Source organism: Panulirus ornatus, chromosome 21, assembly GCF_036320965.1.
Source record: "Panulirus ornatus isolate Po-2019 chromosome 21, ASM3632096v1, whole genome shotgun sequence".
NCBI classification, from domain to species: domain Eukaryota; kingdom Metazoa; phylum Arthropoda; class Malacostraca; order Decapoda; family Palinuridae; genus Panulirus; species Panulirus ornatus.
In genome coordinates this window covers 24,776,634-24,803,809 of record NC_092244.1, presented here as the reverse complement: position 1 = coordinate 24,803,809, position 27,176 = coordinate 24,776,634, and the positions used below count along the sequence as shown (strand labels likewise).

The following is a 27,176-nucleotide window of genomic DNA, read 5'->3' as shown; positions in this document are numbered from 1 at the left end:
TAAGACACGTTCTAAGGGTTAAACTATATTTCTATGAATCTTTGTTTCTGTTGCTGATTGTGGTGTGCATTCCATGGGACCCTGGGTGTAACTGTCAGTTAACAATACTAATGTGGTACGAAGGACGCGATGAACCACTCTGAGGTCTGTGGGCGCCCACATTATCGCAACAGTCATGGAAGTACATGGGAAGGACAGACGTTACCTGCTGGAGAGCAATGTCAGTATCCTAAGTTCCTAATTTATCCGAGATATGAGAGATAGTAGAGTAGGGTTTATCTACCCACAATACAGCAACCAGCATGAAAATAGCTGAGATGGATTACCATTTATAGAAAGAGTTTACTGCCACAGAAATTCTTTAGGAAACTATAGACAGGAACCATATACTAATTATGATCTTAACGCGGTATATTCCAGGGTGGAGGTTCATACCTTGTAAAAAGTGAAACTGTCAATTGATAAGGAATCTAAATGCATAGATTATCATCTTGAACAGGCTTATTTACCGATAAGTGATATAACTGAAGTATTTATTAGTTGCCATGCTTTAAAGGTACTGTACAAATGAATACGTTTAGGACAAAGGAATTCAAACAGCAACATGCCACTCAGTCTGTGATAGTGGACGATATGAGAAACTCAGGTAAAGTTAGAAAGCACAAAAATAATTCCAGATTGTCAAGGCGACTTAAGGATGCGCAGTTATTGTGTCATTTGCTTGAACCCAAACATCTATTCAGTCTGTACTCAAACGTACTGCGTTCAACCACTCGTTATTAGCATATCGTTCTATACGTTCACAATTCTTCTGGAGGTAAAAGTACTTCGTAATGATTACGTCAGATCTAGGGTTGGAAAACCATTTTGTGCGAGTTTGTTATTACTTCTCCTGCCTTCTAACTTCGTACAAGTATTGCTGGTTTCTGAATCTTTCATTTTGTGAAAAATATTTTGCGGTTATATTGGCTGAATCATTTAATATTTTCAAAACCTATATTAGATCTCGTGGAGCCGATGCTTCTTAAGAGAAAATGATTTTAGATCTTTGAGTCTCTCTCTGTGATGCTTACTTCCTAGCGATGCAATCAATCTTGTTCTTTTTTGTGTTAGTTCTAGTTTGTCTTTGATGAAACTGGGTGACCACAACTGATCAGCGTATTCCAAATCAATGAGGTCTGGCCCAAGTGTTTTATGGTATATATTTCTGTTTATGAAACTCATCATTGTTCGCTTTATGCAATTTGCTGTTGTGTACTTTAGATTATCACTCTAAGGTCCTTATCTTCTTGGGGTTCCAATAATAGCCCACCAAGCATCACTACGTGAAGTCCATATGCCATATCTTCACCACTCCACGAATGTGTCTCAATCACTTTGAATTCTTAAGCAGTTTTCCTCTGACAGAGCTATATATATATATATATATATATATATATATATATATATATATATATATATATATATATATATATATATATATATATATATATATATATTTTTTTTTTTTTTTAAACTATTCGCCATTTCCCGCGTTAACGAGGTAGCGTTAAGAACAGAGGACTGGGCCTTTTTTGGAATATCCTCACCTGGCCCCCTCTGTTCCTTCTTTTGGAAAATTAAAAAAAAAAAAAACGAGAGGGGAGAATTTCCAGCCCCCCGCTCCCTCCACTTTTAGTCGCCTTCTACGACACGCAGGGAATACGTGGGAAGTATTCTTAATCCCCTATCCCCCAGGGATAATATATATATATATATATATATATATATATATATATATATATATATATATATATATATTTTTTTTTTTTTTTTTTTTTGCTTTGTCGCTGTCTCCCGCGTTTGCGAGGTAGCGCAAGGAAACAGACGAAAGAAATGGCCCAACCCACCCCCATACACATGTATGTACATACGTCCACACACGCAAAGATACATACCTACACAGCTTTCCATGGTTTACCCCAGACGCTTCACATGCCCTGATTCAATCCACTGACAGCACGTCAACCCCGGTATACCACATCGATCCAATTCACTCTATTCCTTGCCCGCCTTTCACCCTCCTGCATGTTCAGGCCCCGATCACACAAAATCTTTTTTACTCCATCTTTCCACCTCCAATTTGGTCTCCCACTTCTCCTCGTTCCCTCCGCCTCCGACACATATATCCTCTTGGTCAATCTTTCCTCACTCATTCTCTCCATGTGCCCAAACCATTTCAAAACACCCTCTTCTGCTCTCTCAACCACGCTCTTTTTATTTCCACACATCTCTCTTACCCTTACGTTACTTACTCGATCAAACCACCTCACACCACACATTGTCCTCAAACATCTCATTTCCAGCACATCCATCCTCCTGCGCACAACTCTATCCATAGCCCACGCCTCGCAACCATACAACATTGTTGGAACCACTATTCCTTCAAACATACCCATTTTTGCTTTCCGAGATAATGTTCTCGACTTCCACACATTCTTCAAGGCTCACAGGATTTTCGCCCTCTCCCCCACCCTATGATTCACTTCCGCTTCCATGGTTCCATCCGCTGCCAGATCCACTCCCAGATATCTAAAACACTTTACTTCTTCCAGTTTTTCTCCATTCAAACTTACCTCCCAATTGACTTGACCCTCAACCCTACTGTACCTAATAACCTTGCTCTTATTCACATTTACTCTTAACTTTCTTCTTTCACACACTTTACCAAACTCAGTCACCAGCTTCTGCAGTTTCTCACATGAATCAGCCACCAGCGCTGTATCATCAGCGAACAACAAGTGACTCACTTCCCAAGCTCTCTCATCCACAACAGACTTCATACTTGCCCCTCTTTCCAAAACTCTTGCATTCACCTCCCTAACAACCCCATCCATAAACAAATTAAACAACCATGGAGACATCACACACCCCTGCCGCAAACCTACATTCACTGAAAACCAATCACTTTCCTCTCTTCCTACACGTACACATGCCTTACATCCTCGATAAAAAACTTTTCATTGCTTCCAAGAACTTGCCTCCCACACCATATATTCTTAATACCTTCCACAGAGCATCTCTATCAACTCTATCATATGCCTTCTCCAGATCCATAAATGCCACATACAAATCCATTTGCTTTTCTAAGTATTTCTCACATACATTCTTCAAAGCAAACACCTGATCAACACATCCTCTACCATTTCTGAAACCACACTGCTCTTCCCCAATCTGATGCTCTGTATATATCTATATATATATGTATATATATATATATATATATATATATATATATATATATATATATATATATATATATATATATATATATATATATATATCTTTTTCTTTCATACTATTCGCCATTTCCCGCATTAGCGAGGTAGCGTTAAGAACGGAGGACTGGGCCTTTGAGGAAATATCCTGACCTGGCCCCCTTCTCTGTTCCTTCTTTTGGAAAATTAGAAAAAAAAAAAGATGAGAGGGGAGGATTTCCAGCCCCCCGTTCCCTTCCCTTTTAGTCGCCTTCTACGACACGCAGGGAATACGTGTGAAGTATTCTTTCTCCCCTACCCCCAGGGATAATATATATATATATATATATATATATATATATATATATATATATATATATATATATATATATATATATATATATATATATATATATATATATATATATATATATATTCCTGTGTCCACGAAGATATGAAGCACGATAAGTTCCCAAGTGCACTTCCGTGTAATAATCACACCATCAGGGGAGATACAAGCAAGAAATACAAGCCAGTTGATATATAGCGAAGAGACGTATCTAGGACGCCGTTTGGTAAACAAGTGTATCCAAATGGGGTGATACAAGAAAGAAATACAAGTCAGTTGATATACAACGAAGAGAAGTTGCTATGACGCCATTTGGTAAACAAGTTACTATCCAAATGCATTTGGATGGTCACTTGATTACCAAATGGCGTCCTAGCTACGTCTCTTAGTTGTCTATCAACTGGCTTGTATCTCTTTCTCGTATCTCCCATGATGATGTGATTATTACATGAGAGTGCACTTGGGAACTTATCGTGTTTCATTCCCCGTGGACTCATAGGAATATACTTGATCACGCGCTAAACTGTGATCCTTCCAGTATATATATATATATATATATATATATATATATATATATATATATATATATATATATATATATATATATATATATATATATATATATATATATATATATATATATTTGTATTATACACACACCCGTATATGTTCTGACATCGTATCATCGGCAAATTTTGAAATCATGCACAACGGTGAATATTGCTCCTAGGTTACTGATGCATGTTATGAAATGTGTAGGTACCCCGCATGTTAGGCAGAGTCAGTAAAACGCCTCCCCATTTAGTACCACTCGTTGTTTCCTGTCAGTGAGTCACTCTGCTTTCTTGCCACACGATCGATCCCCTGTGCTGTGCGGATTAATTTTACGAAACGGCAGAGAAAACAGCTCACCACCCAGCACTTGCTGGTAAAGATGTTTCAACAAGGTGTCCAACACTTGCCTCCCAGCTGGTGCTCCCACCCCTGCCTCCCCGCCTCTCCCTGTATCATCTCATTTTTGCCATGATTGGGTCTAATCCAATCCTTAACGTGGGTGCCTTATCAGTCCGCTACACCATTTTGGGCACACCCGCCCGGTTGGCTGTCTGCCTGCCTGCCACTTACCTTCCCTCCTGGTGGTGGTGGAGATGGTTGGAGTGGTGGTGAAGGAGGAGGTGATGGTGGCGTAAGAGATGATTGTGAAGTTGGTGCTAGTGTTAGCGGTGTTGTTGTTGCTGGTGGAGAAAGAAGTGATGGTGATGCTAGTAGAAGGGTCGAGGAAATTAAGGTGTTGGCAATACTCTTCTACCATAGTCTGGTAGATCTATCTTATGGTATTATTATAGTCTAATGGGGTCTACCATGCGGCACTACCATAGCCTGGTAGGGTCCATCATTGTGTACTACCATGATTCGGAAGGATCTACCTTGCGTTGTTACCATAGTCTCGTAGGGTCAGCAATGCTGTATTGACATGGTCAGGTAGTGTCTATCTTGATGTACTACAATCTTCTAGCAGGGTCTACCTTGTGGTAATACCATAGGCAAGACGTACTAACATGATTTAATTCCACTTCAAATTGTACGAATGAGGCTGGAAAAAAGAACTCTCTCTCTCTCTCTCTCTCTCTCTCTCTCTCTCTCTCTCTCTCTCTCTCTCTCTCTCTCTCTCTCTCTCTCTCTTGATATCACTATATATACATCCAGAAAAATGCTACTTGTAAGTTCAGCGGTGTAGTGGTTAGCGTTCTTAACCGTGACACATTCACGGGCCGCCCAGGGTCGAACGCATAGGTTCGAATCATGGTTGTGGCAGTCGGTCCACAGCCAACCCAGCTGTTCATCCACCCCTGGCGTTGGTCGATAAAATGGGTACCTGGCTCAGGCTAGGATATATATATATATATATATATATATATATATATATATATATATATATATATATATATATATATATATATATATATATATTGAGCGATCGGGGCCTGAACATACAGAGGGGTGAAAGGCGTGCAAGGAATAGAGTGAACTGGAACGATGTGATATACTGGGGTCGACGTGCTGTCAATGGATTGAACCACGGCATGTGAAGCATCTGGGGTAAACCATGGAAAGTTTTGTGGGTCCTGGATGTGGAAAGGGAACTGTGATTTTGGTGCATTACACATGGTAGCTATAGACAGTGTGAATGAATGTGGCCTGTGTTGTCTTTTGCTAGCGCTACCCCGCGCGCACGCGGGGGGGAGTGGGTGCCAGTTCATGTGTGGCGGGGTGATGGTAGGAATGGATGAAGGCAGCATGTATGCATATGTACATGCGTATATATCTCTGTATGTATATGTATGTATACGTTGAAATGTATAGGTATGTATTTGTGCGTGTGTAGGTGTTTATGTATATACATGTGTATGTGGGTGGGTTAGGCCAATCTTTCGTCTGTTTCCTTGTTCTTCCTCGCTAACGCTGGAGACAGCGACTAAGTATAATAAAATAGATACTATATATATATATATATATATATATATATATATATATATATATATATATATATATATATATATATATATATATATATATATATAAATATATATATATATATATATTTTCTTTCTTTTCTTTCAAACTATTCGCCATTTCCCGCGTTAGCGAGGTAGAGTTAAGAACAGAGAACTGGGCCTTTGAGGGAATATCCTCACCTGGCCCCCTTCTCTGTTCCTTCTTTTGGAAAATTAAAAAAAAATAATGAGAGGAGAGGATTTCCAGCCCCCCGCTCCCTCCCCTTTTAGTCGCCTTCTACGACACGCAGGGAATACGTGGGAAGTATTCTTTCTCCCCTATCCCCAGGGATAATATATATATATATATATATATATATATATATATATATATATATATATATATATATATATATATATATATATATATATATCTGTGTGTGTGTGTGTGTGTGTGTGTGTGTGTGTGTGTGTGTGTGTAGATGGGCCATTCTTGGCGCTACCTCACTGACGCAGGAAAAGTGATCAAGTATAATAAATAAATAAAAATAAATAAACATATAAATAATATATAAAAGGAGAAAGAATACTTCCCATGTATTCCCTGTGTGTCGTAGAGCCCATATATATATATGGGAGTATGTGATAGAATGTAAGAAAGTAAATTCTCGATTAATATGGGTAAAATTGAAAGTTGATGGAGAGAGGTGGGTGATTATTGGTGCATATGCACCTGGGCATGAGAAGAAAGATCATGAGAGGCAAGTGTTTTGGGAGCAGCTGAATGAGTGTGTTAGCGGTTTTGATGCACGAGACCGGGTTATAGTGATGGGTGATTTGAATGCAAAGGTGAGTAATGTGGCAGTTGAGGGAATAATTGGTATGCATGGGGTGTTCAGTGTTGTAAATGGAAATGGTGAAGAGCTTGTAGATTTATGTGCTGAAAAAGGACTGATGATTGGGAATACCTGGTTTAAAAAGCGAGATATACATAAGTATACTTATGTAAGTAGGAGAGATGGCCAGAGAGCGTTATTGGATTACGTGTTAATTGACAGGCGTGCGAAAGAGAGACTTTTGGATGTTAATGTGCTGAGAGGTGCAACTGGAGGGATGTCTGATCATTATCTTGTGGAGGCTAAGGTGAAGATTAGTATGGGTTTTCAGAAAAGAGGAGTGAATGTTGGGGTGAAGAAGGTGGTGAGAGTAAGTGAGCTTGGGAAGGAGACCTGTGTGGGGAAGTACCAGGAGAGACTGTGTACAGAATGGAAAAAGGTGAGAACAATGGAAGTAAGGGGAGTGGGGGAGGAATGGGATGTATTTAGGGAATCAGTGATGGATTGCGCAAAAGATGCTTGTGGCATGAGAAGAGTGGGAGGTGGGCTGTTTAGAAAGGGTAGTGAGTGGTGGGATGAAGAAGTAAGAGTATTAGTGAAAGAGAAGAGAGAGGCATTTGGACGATTTTTGCAGGGAAAAAATGCAATTGAGTGGGAGAAGTATAAAAGAAAGAGACAGGAGGTCAAGAGAAAGGTGCAAGAGGTGAAAAAAAGGGCAAATGAGAGTTGGGGTGAGAGACTATCAGTAAATTTTAGGGAGAATAAAAAGATGTTCTGGAAGGAGGTAAATAGGGTGCGTAAGACAAGGGAGCAAATGGGAACTTCAGTGAAGGGCGTAAATGGGGAGGTGATAACAAGTAGTGGTGATGTGAGAAGGAGATGGAATGAGTATTTTGAAGGTTTGTTGAATGTGTCTGATGACAGAGTGGCAGATATAGGGTGTTTTGGTCGAGGTGGTGTGCAAAGTGAGAGGGTTGGGGAAAATGATTTGGTAAACAGAGAAGAGGTAGTAAAAGCTTTGCGGAAGATGAAAGCCGGCAAGGCAGCAGGATTGGATGGTATTGCAGTGGAATTTATTAAAAAAGGGGGTGACTGTATTGTTGACTGGTTGGTAAGGTTATTTAATGTATGTATGACTCATGGTGAGGTGCCTGAGGATTGGCGGAATGCGTGCATAGTGCCATTGTACAAAGGCAAAGGGGACAAGAGTGAGTGCTCAAATTACAGAGGTATAAGTTTGTTGAGTATTCCTGGTAAATTATATGGGAGGGTATTGATTGAGAGGGTGAAGGCATGTACAGAGCATCAGATTGGGGAAGAGCAGTGCGGTTTCAGAAGTGGTAGAGGATGTGTGGATCAGGTGTTTGCTTTGAAGAATGTATGTGAGAAATACTTAGAAAAGCAAATGGATTTGTATGTAGCATTTATGGATCTGGAGAAGGCATATGATAGAGTTGATAGAGATGCTCTGTGGAAGGTATTAAGAATATATGGTGTGGGAGGCAAGTTGTTAGAAGCAGTGAAAAGTTTTTATCGAGGATGTAAGGCATGTGTACGTGTAGGAAGAGAGGAAAGTGATTGGTTCTCAGTGAATGTAGGTTTGCGGCAGGGTTGTGTGATGTCTCCATGGTTGTTTAATTTGTTTATGGATGGGGTTGTTAGGGAGGTAAATGCAAGAGTCCTGGAAAGAGGGGCAAGTATGAAGTCTGTTGGGGATGAGAGAGCTTGGGAAGTGAGTCAGTTGTTGTTCGCTGATGATACAGCGCTGGTGGCTGATTCATGTGAGAAACTGCAGAAGCTGGTGACTGAGTTTGGTAAAGTGTGTGGAAGAAGAAAGTTAAGAGTAAATGTGAATAAGAGCAAGGTTATTAGGTACAGTAGGGTTGAGGGTCAAGTCAATTGGGAGGTGAGTTTGAATGGAGAAAAACTGGAGGAAGTGAAGTGTTTTAGATATCTGGGAGTGGATCTGTCAGCGGATGGAACCATGGAAGCGGAAGTGGATCATAGGGTGGGGGAGGGGGCGAAAATTTTGGGAGCCTTGAAAAATGTGTGGAAGTCGAGAACATTATCTCGGAAAGCAAAAATGGGTATGTTTGAAGGAATAGTGGTTCCAACAATGTTGTATGGTTGCGAGGCGTGGGCTATGGATAGAGTTGTGCGCAGGAGGATGGATGTGCTGGAAATGAGATGTTTGAGGACAATGTGTGGTGTGAGGTGGTTTGATCGAGTAAGTAACGTAAGGGTAAGAGAGATGTGTGGAAATAAAAAGAGCGTGGTTGAGAGAGCAGAAGAGGGTGTTTTGAAATGGTTTGGGCACATGGAGAGAATGAGTGAGGAAAGATTGACCAAGAGGATATATGTGTCGGAGGTGGAGGGAACGAGGAGAAGAGGGAGGCCAAATTGGAGGTGGAAAGATGGAGTGAAAAAGATTTTGTGTGATCGGGGCCTGAACATGCAGGAGGGTGAAAGGAGGGCAAGAAATAGAGTGAATTGGAGCGATGTGGTATACAGGGGTTGACGTGCTGTCAGTGGATTGAATCAAGGCATGTGAAGCGTCTGGGGTAAACCATGGAAAGCTGTGTAGGTATGTATATTTGCGTGTGTGGACGTGTGTATGTACGTGTGTATGGGGGTTGGGCCATTTCTTTCGTCTGTTTCCTTGCGCTACCTCGCAAATGCGGGAGACAGCGACAAAGTATAAAAAAAAAAAAAAAAAAAAATATATATATATATATATATATATATATATATATATATATATATATATCATATGGGAGGGTATTGATTGAGAGGGTGAAGGCATGTACAGAGCATCAGATTGGGGAAGAGCAGTGTGGTTTCAGAAGTGGTAAAGGATGTGTGGATCAGGTGTTTGCTTTGAAGAATGTATGTGAGAAATACTTAGAAAAGCAAATGGATTTGTATGTAGCATTTATGGATCTGGAGAAGGCATATGATAGAGTTGATAGAGATGCTCTGTGGAAGGTATTAAGAATATATGGTGTGGGAGGCAAGTTGTTAGAAGCAGTGAAAAGTTTTTATCGAGGATGTAAGGCATGTGTACGTGTAGGAAGAGAGGAAAGTGATTGGTTCTCAGTGAATGTAGGTTTGCGGCAAGGGTGTGTGATGTCTCCATGGTTGTTTAATTTGTTTATGGATGGGGTTGTTAGGGAGGTGAATGCAAGAGTTTTGGAAAGAGGGGCAAGTATGAAGTCTGTTGGGGATGAGAGAGCTTGGGAAGTGAGTCAGTTGTTGTTCGCTGATGATACAGCGCTGGTGGCTGATTCATGTGAGAAACTGCAGAAGCTGGTGACTGAGTTTGGTAAAGTGTGTGAAAGAAGAAAGTTAAGAGTAAATGTGAATAAGAGCAAGGTTATTAGGTACAGTAGGGTTGAGGGTCAAGTCAATTGGGAGATAAGTTTGAATGGAGAAAAACTGGAGGAAGTAAAGTGTTTTAGATATCTGGGGGTGGATCTGGCAGCGGAGGGAACCATGGAAGCGGAAGTGAATCATAGGGTGGGGGAGGGGGCGAAAATTCTGGGAGCCTTGAAGAATGTGTGGAAGTCGAGAACATTATCTCGGAAAGCAAAAATGGGTATGTTTGAAGGAATAGTGGTTCCAACAATGTTGTATGGTTGCGAGGCGTGGACTATGGATAGAGTTGTGCGCAGGAGGATGGATGTGCTGGAAATGAGATGTTTGAGGACAATGTGTGGTGTGAGGTGGTTTGATCGAGTAAGTAACGTAAGGGTAAGAGAGATGTGTGGAAATAAAAAGAGCGTGGTTGAGAGAGCAGAAGAGGGTGTTTTGAAATGGTTTGGTCACATGGAGAGAATGAGTGAGGAAAGATTGACCAAGAGGATATATGTGTCGGAGGTGGAGGGAACGAGGAGAAGAGGGAGACCAAATTGGAGGTGGAAAGATGGAGTGAAAAAGATTTTGTGTGATCGGGGCCTGAACATGCAGGAGGGTGAAAGGAGGGCAAGGAATAGAGTGAATTGGATCGATGTGGTATACCGGGGTTGACGTGCTGTCAGTGGATTGAATCAGGGCATGTGAAGCGTCTGGGGTAAACCATGGAAAGCTGTGTAGGTATGTATATTTGCGTGTGTGGACGTATGTATATACATGTGTATGGGGGTGGGTTGGGCCATTTCTTTCGTCTGTTTCCTTGCGCTACCTCGCAAACGCGGGAGACAGCGACAAAGAAAAAAAAAAAGAATATATATATATATATATATATATATATATATATATATATATATATATATATATATATATATATATATATATATATGTATATTATCCCTGGGGATAGGGGATTAAGAATACTTCCCACGTATTCCCTGCGTGTCGTAGAAGGCGACTAAAAGGGGAGTTTGCGGGGGGCTGGAAATCCTCCCCTCTCGTTTTTTTTTTTTTTTAATTTTCCCAAAGAAGGAACAGAGTGGGGCCAGGTGAGGATATTCCAAAAACAATCCAATGACAGCACGTCGACCCCGGTATACCACATCGATCCAATTCACTCTATTCCTTGCCCGCCTTTCACCCTCCTGCATGTTCAGGCCCCGATCACTCAAAATCTTTTTCACTCCATCTTTCCACTTCCAATTTGGTCTCCTACTTCTCCTCGTTCCCTCCACCTCCGACACATATATCCTCTTGGTCAATCTTTCCTCACTCATTCTCTCCATGTTCCCAAACCATTTCAAAACACCCTCTTCTGCTCTCTCAACCACGCTCTTTTTATTTCCACACATCTCTCTTACCCTTACATTACTTACTCGATCAAACCACCTCACACCACATATTGTTCTCAAGCATCTCATTTCCAGCATATCCACCCTCCTGCGCACAACTCTATCCATAGCCCACGCCTCGCAACCATACAACATTGTTGGAACCACTATTCTTTCAAACATACCCATTTTTGCTTTCCGAAATAATGTTCTCGACTTCCACACATTCTTCAAGGCTCCCAGGATTTTCGCCCCCTCCCCCACCCTATGATTCACTTCCGCTTCCATGGTTCCCTCCGCTGCCAGATCCACCCCCAGATATCTAAAACACTTTACTTCCTCCAGTTTTTCTCCATTCAAACTTATCTCCTAATTGACTTGACCCTCAACCCTACTGTACCTAATAACCTTGCTCTTATTCACATTTACTCTTAACTTTCTTCTTTCACACACTTTACCAAACTCAGTCACCAGCTTCTGCAGTTTCTCACATGAATCAGCCACCAGCGCTGTATCATCAGCGAACAACAACTGACTTACTTCCTAAGCTCTCTCATCCCCAACAGACTTCATACTTGCCCCTCTTTCCAAAACTCTTGCATTCACCTCCCTAACAACCCTATCCATAAACAAATTAAACAACCATGGAGACATCACACACCCCTGCCGCAAACCTACATTCACTGAGAACCAATCACTTTCCTCTTTTCCTACACGTACACATGCCTTACATCCTCGATAAAAACTTTTCGCTGCTTCTAACAACTTGCCTCCCACACCATATATTCTTAGTACCTTCCACAGAGCATCTCTATCAACTCTATCATATGCCTTCTCCAGATCCACAAATGCTGCATACAAATCCATTATATATATATATATATATATATATATATATATATATATATATATATAGATATATATATATAGCGCTAATGGGATGGCCTTGATTAGGGCCCCAGTTGCCCGCGCCGTCTCAGCTATCATAAAAAAAAGAAATTCTCCTAGTGCTACCGACAGAATTTTTAATTCTTTCACTGAACAGAACAACGACGGGTATTTGATAATAGCTTACAAAGAATCTGAGCCAATGCTGTATACCTGGTGTCAGGTGACAGTTTACGGTGACCGCTGAGCGTGCACTGTATACGTAATGTCAGATGACAGCTGAGCGTGTTATGATTATAAGTTGCAATCTTCTTAAATTTAAAATGCATTTCTCTGGAGGTAACTTTAGTTAGTCGGCAGTGCTTACTGTAACGCTGAGCGTATGTGATGTCGGACGACAGCTTACCATGACAGTGAACATGCTCTGTATATGTGATGTCAGAGATGACAGTTACCACAGCAGCTGCGCGAGGATTGCAAATGTATTGTCAGTTGACAGTATTTACGCTGACCGCTGAGCGTGTACGGTATATGTGATGTCAGTTGACAGTATTTACTCTGACCGCTGAACGTGCACGGTATGTGTGATGTCAGTTGATAGTATCTATTCTGACCGTGGAATGTTTTTTTTCTCCTTTCAGGTTCTTCCTCAAGTTTTTCCTCAAGTGTAACCAGAACTGTCTGAAGAACGCTGGCAACCCTAGAGACATGCGTCGCTTCCAGGTGAGTCTCATGCGCAAGCGCAAGTGCACAGCACACACACACACACACACACACACACACATATGGGTTTGTGTAACTACGGTGTAGCGGTTAGCGTTACTGACCATGAGTCAGCTCGTGCCCGCAAGGTGTTCATCCTTCCCTTGGGGTTAGACGATATGCAGGAACCTGGTTTAAGATGGTGTGTGTGTGTGTGTGTGTGTGTGTGTGTGTGTGTGTGTGTGTGTGTGTGCATACACTCATAGCAATAAAGACATGATTACATATATTTACACGACTGAGAAACGGCGCAACACTAGTGCAAAACTCTCTCGCCATAACACAGAAATCATAAATAACACACATTTATCATTCACGTTGTATATTACCAACGTCTGCTTAAACACTGGGAATCTGTTACCTCCGACTGTCTTTCGGAAAAATGTTCATATGTAAGTTTTGTCGTGGTGAAGGTGTTGCTAAGTGAAATATGCCTTTAACAGTACTGACTTATCACATGTGGTGGGTTTTGGGTTAGTGGTTCTTGGTGTTTTACGAACAAAGTGCATCGGAACTCGCACCTTCATAGAACATACAAACTTCCAACAGCCAGGATCAAACCCGGGACCCCTGTGCAACAGGCGGGAATGCTACCGCTAGGCTATGGGCCCAAGTGCACTTTCGTGTAATAATCACATCATCAGGGGAGAACACAAGAGAGAAATATGTCAGTTGATATACAACGAAGAGACGTAGCTAGGACGCCATTTGGTAAAAATGCGATTGTCCAAGACAGACAACGAGCGTATCATAAATCTATCATTTTACAAATTTTATCAACAATAAAGTTATCTAATTTGTATAGACCATCACTAATACTACGATTATAATTCTTTGTGTATCTAATGATAGAAGATTCAATTATATTTCTCGTGGTAATAGAGTTAGAGTTAATAACTGAGATGGCATTACATCTAGTCAATACAATGATCATAGTTTTTAACGTGATTAAATAAGGCATGTGATTCTTGTCCCGTTCTTATACTATATTCATCTTACTTAAGTCTAACAGAAAGATCCTTACCAGTCTGCCCAACATAAAACTTCTCACAATTTCTACATGGCACTTTATAGATGCACCCTGGAGAATTTTCTGGTGAGTTCCTGATTAAGATTAAGATTAATTCACTCCCTTTTTTAATAAATTCCACTACAATATCATCCAAACCCGCCGCCTTGCTGGACTTCATCTTCCACAAAACTCTCACCACCTCTTCTCTCTTAACCAAACTATTCTCCCTGACCCTTTTACTTTGCACACCAGCACGAATAAAACACCTTATGTCTGCCACTCTGACATGAAACACATTTAACAAACCTTCAAAATACTCACCCCATCTCCTCATTACTTTATCACTACCTGTTATTGACTTATATATATTATACTTTGTTGCTGTCTCCTGCGTTACCGAGGTAGCGCAAGGAAACAGACAAAAGAATGGCCCAACCCATCCACATACAAATGTATATACATATAAGCCCACACACGCACATATACATCTCAACGTATACATATATACACACACACAGACATATACATATATTCACATGTACATAGTTCATACTGTCTGACCCCCATCCATTCCCGTCGCCACCCCGCCACATATGAAACAACAACATCCTCTTCCTGCAAGTGCGCGAGGTAGCGCTAGGAAAAGACAACAAAGGCCACATTCGTTCGCGCTCAGTCTCTAGCTGTCATGTATAATGCACCGAAACCACAGCTCCCTTTCCACATCCAGGCCCCACGTTTCACATGCCCTGGTTCAATCCATTGACAGCACATGGTTCCAATTCACTCAATTCCTTGCACGCCTTTCACCCTCCTACATGTCCAGGCCCCGATCACTCAAAATTTTTTTTCACTCCAGCTTTCCACCTCCAAATTGGTCTCCCACTTATCATCAAACATCTCATTTCCAGCACATCCACCCTCCTCCGCACAACTCTACCTATAACCCACGCCTCTCAACCATATATCAGTGTTGGAACCACTATTCCTTCAAACATACCCATTTTTGCTTTCCAAGATAACGTTCTCGACTTCCACACATTCTTCAACGCTCCCAGAACTTTCGCCCCCTTCCCCACCCTATGATTCACTTCCGCTTCCATGGTTCCATCCGCTGCCAAATCCACCTCCCAGATATCTAAAACACTTCACTTTCTCCAGTTTTTTTTCCATTCAGACTTACCTCCCAATTGACTTGTCAATCAACCCTACCTTACTCTTATTTACATTTACTCTCAGCTCTCTTCTTTCACACACTTTACCAAACTCAGTCACCAGCTTCTGCAGTTTCTCACCCGAATCAGCACCAGCGCTGTATCATCAGCGAACAACAACTGACTCACTTCCCAAGCTCTCTCATCCACAACAGACTGCATACTTGCCCCTCTTTCCAAAACTCTTGCATTCACCCCCCTAACAACCCCATCCATAAACAAATTAAACAACCATGGAGATATCACGCACCCCTGCCGCAAACCAACATTCAATGAGAACCAATCACTTTCCTCTCTTCCTACACGTACACATGCCTTACATCCTCGATAAAAACTTTTCACTGCTTCTAACAACTTGCCTCCCACACCATATATTCTTAATATCTTCCACAGAGCATCTCTATCAACTCTATCATATGCCTTCTCCAGATCCATAAATGCTACATACAAATCCATTTGCTTTTCTAAGTATTTCTCACATACATTTTTCAAAGCAAACACCTGATCCACACATCCTCTACCACTTCTGAAACCACACTGCTCTTCCCCAATCTGATGCTCTGTACATGCCTTCACCCTCTCAATCAATACCCTTCCATATAATTTCCCAGGAATACTCAACAAACTTATACCTCTGTAATTTGAGCACTCACCTTTATCCCCTTTTCCTTTGTACAATGGCACTATGCAAGTATTCCGCAAATCCTCAGGCACCTCACCATGAGTCATACATACATTGAATAATCTTACCAATCATTCAACAATACAGTCACCCCCTTTTTTATTAATTCCACTGCAATACCATCCAAACCCGCTGCCTTGCCGGCTTTCATCTTCCGCCAAGCTTTTACTACTTCTTCTCTGTTTACCAAATCGTTCTCCCGAACCCTCTCGCTTTGCACACCACCTCGACCAAAAACACCCTATATCTGCCACTCATTCAACAAACCTTCAAAATACTCACTCTATCTCCTTCTCACATCACCCCTACTTGTTATCACCTCCCCATTATCCCCCTTCACTGATGTTCCCATTTGTTCCCTTGTCTTACGCACTTTATTTACCTCCTTCCAAAACATCTTTTTATTCTCCCTAAAATCTAATGATGCTCTCTCACCCCAACTCTCATTTACCCTCTTTTTCACCTCTTGCACCTTTCTCTTGACCTCCTGCCTCTTCTTTTATATAACTCCCAGTCATTTCCATTAATTCCCTGCAAAATTTGTCCAAATGCTTCTCTCTTCCCTTTCACTAATAATTTAACTTCATCCCACCACTCACTACCCTTTCGAATCTCCCCACCTTCCACGCTTCTGTTATTGATATATATATATATATATATATATATATATATATATATATATATATATATATATATATATATATATATATATATATATCTTTTCTTTCATACTATTCGCAATTTCCCGCATTAGCGAGGTAGCGTTAAGAACAGAGGACTGGGCCTTTGACGGAATATCCTCACCTGGCCCGCTTCTCTGTTCCTTCTTTTGGAAAAAAAAAAGAAAAAAAAAAGATGATATATATATATATATATATATATATATATATATATATATATATATATATATATATATATATATATATACATATATATATATATATATATATATATATATATATATATATATATATATATATATATATATATATATATATATATATATATATATATATATATATATATATATATATATATATATATATATATATATATATATATATATATATATATATTATACTTTGTCTCTGTCTCCCGCGTTAGTGAAGTAGCGCAAGGAAACAGACAAAAGAACCCACCCACATACACATGTATATACATACACGCCCACACACGTATACCTGTACATTTCAATGTATACATACATATACATACACAGACAAAAACAAATATACGCATGTACATTATTCATACTTGCTGACCTCAGCCATTTCCGTCGCCACCCCACCACACATGAAATGGCACCCTCCTCCCCCCGCACGCGCGCGTGGTATCGCTAGGAAAAGACAACAAAGGCCACATTCGTTCACACTCAGTCTCTAGCTGTCATGTGTAATGCACCAAAACCACAGCTCCCTTTCTACATCTAGGCCCACAAAACTTTCCATGGTTTACCCCAGACTCCTCATATGCCCTGGTTCAATCCATTGAAAGCACGTCGACCCCGGTATACCACATCATTCCAATTCACTCTATTCCTTGCACGCCTTTCACCCCGATCTCTAAAAAAATTTTTCACTCCATCTTTCCACCTCCAATTTGGTTTCCCATTTCTCCTCGTTCCCTCCACCTCTGACACATATATCCTCTTTGTCAATCTTTCCTCTCTCATTCTCCCCATGTGACCAAACCATTTCAATACATCCTCTTATCCTCTCTCAGCCACACTCTTTTAATTACCATACATCTCTCTTACCCTATCATTACTTACTCGATTAAACCACTTCACACCACATATTGTCCTCAAACATTTCATTTCCAACACATCCACCCTCCTCCGCACAACCCTATCTATAGCCCATGCCTGGCACCCATCTAACATTACTGGATCTACTATTCCTTCAAACATACTCATTTTTGCTCTCCGAGATAACGTTCTAGCCTTCCACACACTTTTCAGAGCTCCCAGAACCCTCGCCCCCTCCCCCACCCCGCGACTCACTTCCGCTTCCATGGTTTCATCCGCTGCTAAATCCACTCCCAGATATCGAAATCACTTCACTTCCTCCAGTCCGCCTCCATTCAAACTCACCTCCCAGGTGACTTCTCCCTTAACCCTGCTGAGCCTAATAACCTTGCTCTTATTCACATTTACTCTCTGCTTTCTTCTTTCACACACTTTACCAGACTCAGTCACCAACTTCTGCAGTTTTTCTATTTCTCGCTATATTCTTCAAAGCAAACACCTGATCCACACATCCTCTACCACTTCTGAAACCACACTGCTCTTCCCCAATCTGATGTTCTGTACATGCCTTTATCCTCTCAGTCAATCCCCTCCCATATAATTTCCCAAGGATACTCGACAAACTTATACCTCTGTAATTTGAACACTTCCCTTTATCCCCTTTGCTTTTGTACAATGGCACTATGCATGCATTCCGCCAATCCTCAGGCACTTCACCATGAACCATACATACATTGAATATCTTTACCAACCAGTCAACAACACAGTCACCCCCTTTTTTAATAAATTCCCATGGAATATCATCCAAATCCGCCGCCTTGCCGGCTTTCATCCTCCGCAAACCTTTCACTACCTCTTCTCTGTTTACGAAACCATTCTCCCTGACCCTCTCACTTCGCACACCACCTTGACCAAAACACCCTATATCTGCCACTCTATCATCTAACTCATTCAATAAACCTTCAAAATACTCACTCCATCTCCTTCTCACTTCCCACTACCTGTTATTACCTCCACATTAGCCCCCTTCACCGATGTTCCCATTTGTTCTCTTGTCTTACGCACTTTATTTACCTCCTTCCAAAATATCTTTTTATTCTCCCGAAGATTTAATGATTCTCTCTCACCCCCACTTTTATTTGCCCTGTTTTTCACCTCTCGCACCTTTCTCTTGACCTTCTGCCTCTTTCTTTTATACATCTCCCATCCATTCGCACTACCTCCCTGCAAAAAATGGTCCAAACGTTTCTCTCTTCTCTTTCACTAACAATCTTGCTTCTTCACGCCACCTTTCTCATGCCGCATGCATCTTTTGCGCAAGCCATCATTGTTTCCTTGAATACATCCCATTCCTCTTCCACTCCCCTTGCGTCATTTACTCTCACCTTTTTCCATTCTGCACTCAATCTTTCCTGGTACTTCCACACACCTGTCTCCTTTCCAAGCCTACTTACTCTCACCACTCTCTTCACCCCAACATTCTCTCTTCTTTTCTGAAGACCTCTACAAATCTTCACCTTCGCCTCCACAAGATAATGATCATATATATATATATATATATATATATATATATATATATATATATATATATATATATATATATATATCATACAAAGCTCCAACAGCCAGGATCGAACCTGGGACCCCTTGTGCAAGAGGCAGGCATGCTAACCGCTAGGCTAAGGGACTGTATAATAGGAAACAACTATTCGAAATATATGAATACGAATATAACTCCGCGTTGTACAGTCAGGTTCGGTAAAACGCTATCAGCTGGCTATGTGTTCTGTTCGGAAACAACCGATAGACCCCGTTGCTCACCATTGTGAGACGAAGGGTATTCGAGTACTTAGTATTTCGAATAGTTGTTTCCTATTATACAGTCCCTTAGCCTAGCGGTTAGCATGCCTGCCTCTTGCACAAGGGGTCCCAGGTTCGATCCTGGCTGTTGGAGCTTTGTATGTTCTATGAAGGTGCGCGTTCATATACACTTTATTCGTATTCATATAACTCCGCGTTGTACAGTCAGGTTCGGTAAAACGCTATCAGCTGGCTATGTGTTCTGTTCGGAAACAACCGATAGACCCCGTTGCTCACCATTGTGAGACGAAGGGTATTCGAGTACTTAGTATTTCGAATAGTTGTTTCCTATTATACAGTCCCTTAGCTTAGCGGTTAGCATGCCTGCCTCTTGCACAAGGGGTCCCAGGTTCGATCCTGGCTGTTGGAGCTTTGTATGTTCTATGAAGGTGCGCGTTCATATACACTTTATTCGTATTCATATAACTCCGCGTTGTACAGTCAGGTTCGGTAAAACGCTATCAGCTGGCTATGTGTTCTGTTCGGAAACAACCGATAGACCCCGTTGCTCACCACTGTGAGACGAAGGGTATTCGAGTACTTAGTATTTCGAATAGTTGTTTCCTATTATACAGTCCCTTAGCCTATCGGTTAGCATGCCTGCCTCTTGCATAAGGGGTCCCAGGTTCGATCCTGGCTGTTGGAGCTTTGTATGTTCTATGAAGGTGCGCGTTCATATACACTTTATTCGTGTATATATATATATATATATATATATATATATATATATATATATATATATATATATATATATATATTGGAAAGGATCACAATTTTGCGCGTGATCAAGATATTCCTATGAGTGGACGGGGAAAATGAGACACGGTGCACTTTCGTGTAATAATCACATAACGAAAGGAGAAAGTCCACGACAGCTTGTAGAGAAGTAATAGAAGAGCCGTTTGGAATCCATGTTGGAAAGGATCACAATTTTGCCCGTGATCAAGATATTCCTATGAGTCGACGGGGAAAATGAAACACGAAAAGTTCCCAAGTGCACTTTCGTGTAATAATCACATAACGAAAGAAGAAAGTCCAGGACAGCTTGTAGAGAAGTAATAGAAGAGCCGTGTGGAATCCATGTTGGAAAGGATCACAGTTTTGCCCGTGATCAAGATATTCCTATGAGTCGACGGGGAAAATGAAACACGAAAAGTTCCCAAGTGCACTTTCGTGTAATAATCAAATAACGAAAGGAGAAAGTCCAGGACAGCTTGTAGAGAAGTAAAAGAAGAGCCGTGCGGAATCCATGTTGGAAAGGATCACAATTTTGCGCGTGTTTTCGTGTTTCATTTTCCCCGTGGACTCATAGGAATATATATATATATATATATATATATATATATATATATATATATATATATATATATATATATATATATATATATATATATATATATATATATATATATATATATATATATATATATATATATATATATATATATATATATATATATATATATATATATATATATATATATATATATATATATATATATATATATATATATATATATATATATATATATAACTGTTCAGTTCCTTGTTTTGTATACCTCCTTCTTTTCATTTTAATGAGTAAGAGTATGATCTACATTCCTTGAGCACAAACCTTGTAAGCCGGACCAGTTTCGCTTGCGTAATGATGTTCCAAAATCTTTGTGAAAACTCAGTGAGAAAAGTTCCAGTTCTCTGTTAATTGGCTCTACATATTTGGACACCTATTTCTTTAGAGAAAGGTTCCGGTAAGAAACGATTTTAGTGAAATCAAGCCTGGAATTAAAGATGGATGAATGATAAAGGATAAAGACTTGTCATTTAGAATAGGACAGGCCATAGTTGTCATGAGGGTAGAGGGTAGGAGCTAAAGAAAGAAGATCTCATGATCATTTGGTGAAGGGGACCTGCGGATTATCACCATGTGATGGGCACATGGTCATAGGACGGAGGGGATCCAGGAATCAACACCATCTGATGGAAACTTGGTTATGAGACGGATAGGGTCCTTTGATCATCAACATATGATGGGGACATGGTCATGGAACGGATGGGATCCTTTAATCATCAATATATGATGAGGATATGGTCATGGAACGGATGGAACCCTCTAACCATCAGCATGTGAAGGAAACTTTGCCTCTTTTGTTAGTTCTCAACTCCTTAAGTACGACGGTACGACTTTTGAGTACTACGGTTAGGTGTTGGATCACGTCATAATAGCCTGGCCTCTGACCTTAAGGTGAGGTCAGAGGCAGGCCATCATATCCAAAGGTTGTGCCATCGTGCTCACGAGTTTAGAACTCCGTCTAATCTCGTCGCACCAGGGATAGAACGCAACATTAAGACCGAATCTCATTGCTGGAGACTGGTGGCTTCAGGCGCCTGTGTGCGCCGTTGTAATGCTGCTTCTTCGGGTGGTGGAATGTGTGGTGTGTGGGTGTGTTTGAGGCGGTGATGGGGTTGTTGGTAGGGTGGTGGTGATGTGGTGTAGGTTAGGGGATGTAGATGAAATGATGGTGATTGGGGGTGTGGTTGTGACAGTGGTGGTGTGACAGTGGAAGTGCAGTTAGGATGTATAAAGTGGTGTGGTGGTGGTAAAATAGTGGGGAAGGAGGTGCTTGGGGTGGTGGTTGAGGGCGTGGATTGGGATGACGTGGGGTGCTAGTGGTGTGGGTGAATGGATGGTTAGTAATGGTGTGGGTAGTGTTGGGGATGGTGGTTGTCGTGTGGTGGTTGTGATGTGTGTGTGTAAGGTGGTGGTTCGGTTATAGTGTGGAGTTGGTTGTGAGGTGAATAGTTGGGTGGTAGTAGTGGTGCAGATGGAAAGGTGTTAGTGTTGTGGGTTTAGGTGGAGTGGTGATGGTGGTGTGATAAATGAGTTGTAGGTCGCGTTGGTGATGGTGTGGTGGTAGTGGTATGGATGGGATGGTGGTAGTGGTGGAGTAGATGGTAGGGTAGTAGTGGTAAGGGCGTGACGGTGGGTCTTGATAAGGTAATGAGTGGGAGTGTGGAGCCGGCCTCCCCTGGGGATGGCCCAGCTAGTGTCTGCGGAGGCACTGAACCCCACTTGTTGTGCCCTGCTTGGCCAGTCTTCATACCAGGCACATGCTCAGTCCGCCCCTCATTCTCCGGGAGATGCTCCCACCGGCCCTCTCACTGGGGGAGAACCCCATATCTCTCCGTTCTCCATACTACAGAGAGTCCCTCGCTAAGTCTCGTGCATGGGAGATTTCCTTTACTCCTCTTGGGAGATGGCATGTTCATCCCTAATCTATAAGGAGTCATCCGTTGTTGTTGTTGTTTTTTTGTATTAGAAAGCTGTCCTGTTGGTTAATTACACTATGGTGATATTCAGCTCACATCTCATGCTGCGAGACGCTATATAAGTTCCTCATACTGGGAATTGACCCGTAAGCTCCTCGTACTGCCACGTCTTCCGATAGCTTTTCGTGTCATGGAGGTTTTGTGCTGGCCCATGCTATAGATTCGTCCAGTCTGTGCAGTGTATTGTGCACATCTGTTTCTGTATTGGTGAGAGGCGCTCCACCACTCGACTTCTCAAATAAGCAAGAGGTCCTTGTCCGCTCATTACTGTGTGTAGGTACTCTGTATTCCACTCATACCTATGAACTGTATCGCCAACTATGCATGCAGATGCACAGGTGCCACCATGCACTAGGGAGGTGTTTGGTTAACCCCTCATGCTGGATAGTACACCATAGACTCCTCATACTGGAGAGACGTTATTTCGTCTCCCCATTCGGGGAAGATGCGCCGCCCAGTCCTCACAATGGGAGACAGTCAGTTCCCCCTATCTGTGGTAATGCCTCGTCTTCTTACTGGGGAGATGTGATTTCTCCATTTTGTCATCAAACTAGTAAAATGACCTTCGATTCGTTGCAGTATGATGCCTCACCTTTTCATCTTCCTAGGGAAGTGAACTTTCGGACATTCACACTGGTAAGATACTCCGTTCCCCCCTCATACAGGGAAGGTAGTCTGGTAGATGCATATATACTTCATTCAGTCGAAAGATCCCCCCCCCCTCTCGTTCACACTGAAAGTAGCCTCGTACTGGAAATGATTCCTTCCCTGTCTACTGTATACTATTCCTGGGGAGATGGTGATACCTCCCAGGCTCTCATCCTACAAGCGAGGAGCATGATGGGAAAGCTGTTGCATCCTGCCTCATACTGAGGAGGCAGTCCCCCTGCTACACATGTACACTAAAGACCGATATGTCCCATCATGCTGGGGAGGCGATGCGTCTCTCGCCACACTCATACTTACTATCTTACCCAACAGGGGCTGAATCTTGTTACCTTACGTTTGAAAGGGGCCAGTGTGTTTCTCTGCCCTCACACTAGGTGACCCCTACATCCGACATCTATATTGAGAAGATGTGACTATATGCTTGACACTATTCCTAAGAGCCCGCCATGTATCGAGGAGATGAAATTTTACCCTAAACTCGCACTGGGGAGATGATATGGCCCTTTTCCTTCACACTGCCCCTGGGGGAATTTGTATCCTACCGTACTGGGAAGATGTTATGTCTTGTCTCCTCGATGGTCATACTGTACATACTGGGGGACCGAGTGTGGTGTGACAGTCACAAGGATGAGCTGAGGGTCAGGCTAGGAATAGCTCAGAGATCTCTTGTTGGGTACCTTCCCTCACTGTGGCAATTATTATCCACAGGAAGATAATGTTCCTATTCTTACTCATAGCTTTCAGTAAATTGGCAATGGATTAACAAGAACATTATGGGGTTCATTATCATCTTGCGTTCCCCATTCACAAAATGGGAGGTACAGTAAGTTAATCCGGGAGCTGTAGAATTAATCTTGGCTGGGATTATTTGACTTACGATAAAGAGGCGCTTGAGACGACCTACGAGCCAGTCTCCTGCTCCCTTGTCAACAGGCATTCCTGTTCCCTCCCACTTCCCCAAGGCGCCCCTCTCCTCCCCCATCAGTAGCCGAAGCAGCAACGGAGGCTTCAGGAGGTCTGGACGTGACCTTGGCGGTGCCTGGGGGCGCTCATTACTGCCGCGTGGTGGGCGGAAGTGCGGGCGTGAGGCTGACCAGGCCCCGGGAGACAAGGGCGCCTCTCAACGCCCACAAGGAACGTCGTCTTGTGCCTCATGCCGCCCGACGGAGCTCGGTTCATTCGGCTGCTGGAGAAACTGGGGTATGTGTATGCTTCTGGGGTGGGTAGGGGAGCTGGGGAAGGAGGGATCACCACTGGGGAGGTATGGTTGCTTTTAAGGATACTAGGGGAGCTGTGGAGGGAGGGGCATTATTGGGAGATACTGTTGCTTCTGGGGAGGCTAGTGGAGCTGAGGAGGGAAGGGGCAGCATTTAGGAAATATAGTTGCTTCTGGGGAGGTTACGGGACCTGAAGAGGAAGGGACTCCATTGGGAGGGTTGATTGCTTATGAGGAGCTTGGGAGGGAAGGGGTACCTCTGTTTAAGGTTGGTTACTTCTAGGAATGCTAGAAAACTGGGGAGGGAGGGTGTTTCACTGGGGAAGTGGGTTTTCTCTTGGGAGGGAAGGGACAAACTGGGGCAGATTAGATGCTTCTGTGGAGGCTATGAGAACTGGAGAGGGAACACCACAGGGGAGGTATGGTCGTTTACTTTTGAGGAGGCTAGGGGAACTGGTAGAGGTAGGCAGGCACCAGCGTCTGAGAAGACTAAGGAAGCTAGCTTGAGGGGCAAGCTGGAGGGAGGGGGATGTTACCAATAGATAGGAAGAGTCACCACCGGGATCATTTGTTACCAATGGGAATCCTCCTAAGAGAACAAGTACATACATTGCTTACACTCCCCACAATACAACATCATTTGTAGCCGACCTACACAGACTTTCCCATTCTCCCACAATTCCTCACCTCCCATGAACTCTCTCTCTCTCTCTCTCTCTCTCTCTCTCTCTCTCTCTCTCTCTCTCTCTCTCTCTCTCTCTCTCTCTCTCTCTCTCTCTCTCTCTCTCTCTCTCTCTCTCTCTCTCTCTCTCTCTCTCTCTCTCTCTCTCTCTCTCTCTCTCTCTCTCTCTCTTCCACTTCCTCTCCCGTCTCAACACCCTTCCTTACACTGACCAGATTCTTCATATCTTTCCCATACCCATGTGTCATCTCTGGCCCTTTTCCTGGTCCCCTGTATCATTTTCAGCCCTACCCCAGCCCTCCTCCAGCCTCATTTATAATTCCCAGCCCTTCACCGGGCCCCATGAATTATCCCCAGCCTTTATCTCCGGCCCCTTATAACATTATCAACCCTCTCTCCTGCCCCATGTATCACTTTCAGATCTACTCTAGTCCCATATATCATCTCTACCCCTATCCTTGTTCCACAATTCATGGCCAGCCCTCCTGGCTCCGTGTATAATCCCAGCCCTATCTTTGCCCCAGGTATCATTCCCATCCCACTCCTGTCCCCTGTATCATTTCCAGCCCACTCCTGTCCCCTGTATCATTTCCAGCCCACTCCTGTCCCTTGTATCATTTCCGGCTCCATGTATAATCTACAGCCATTCATCCGACCCCATGTATTATCTCTAGCTTTTCTCCCTCGCCCCATGTATCATTGCCAGTCCTCTCTCCAACTCTTGTATAATTTTCAGTCCTTCCGTAGCCCCATGTATCATCTCTACCTCTGTCCAGTATCATAGCCAGCCCTCCTGGGTCCATTTTTCATTCTAACCCTTTTCCCGCCCCATGTATCATCCCCAGCCCTCTTCCGTCTCATGTATCAGCTCCAGCCCTACACCTCTCATGTATCATCGCCAGCCCTCTTCCGGCCTCATGTATTATCTTTAGCCCTATTTCCGGCACTATGTATCATCGCCAGCCCTCTACCGGCCCCATGTATCATCCCCAGACCTACTCCCTGCCCGGCCAGTAAGAAGGCCGTCGTCCGGCCATCTTCAGCATCACCCCGTGTTTATATCCTCGTCAGGAGGCTTCGCCAGGCCCTTGCATTTTTCATCCAGGTGCCGTAGGTGGCTCCACCAGCTGGCTTCTCACCTGTTCAATCTTGGCCCACCTCGGACCACCCTTCAGGCGTCCCAGGGGGCCACCTGGGGCCACCTGGTAACGCCCACAGCCACCTCGTTACGTGTGCGACCAGGGAGCACTCGAGCGTCGTATACGGACGCGCGGGGGACGCTTTTCGCCTGTGTGACGCCCGCCCGGGCTCTCCTTGACCTGGGATTTATAGAGCGATTTGCTGGGCTGCTTTTGTTTTGTGGGGGTAGTTTCTGGCCGGGAGTGGCGGAGGGTGGGAGCAGGAACCTTTGGGATCTGAACATTTGTCAAGAGGGACTTCGAAAGGATTCTTTTTTTTTCTT

At 42.7% G+C, this 27,176-nt stretch overlaps 1 protein-coding gene across 8 annotated transcripts in view; it reads left to right on the top strand.

Annotated features, from left to right (window-relative positions):
• The window catches only part of kn (EBF transcription factor knot), a 528,425-nt gene that overhangs the window by 444,989 nt on the left and 56,260 nt on the right, over positions 1-27,176 (top strand). For all 8 annotated transcript variants that reach the window (XM_071675839.1, XM_071675837.1, XM_071675838.1 and 5 more), the window contains one exon: positions 13,185-13,266. In XM_071675839.1, coding sequence (XP_071531940.1) covers positions 13,185-13,266 — 82 coding nt within the window. The remainder of the gene's footprint in view (positions 1-13,184; positions 13,267-27,176) is intronic.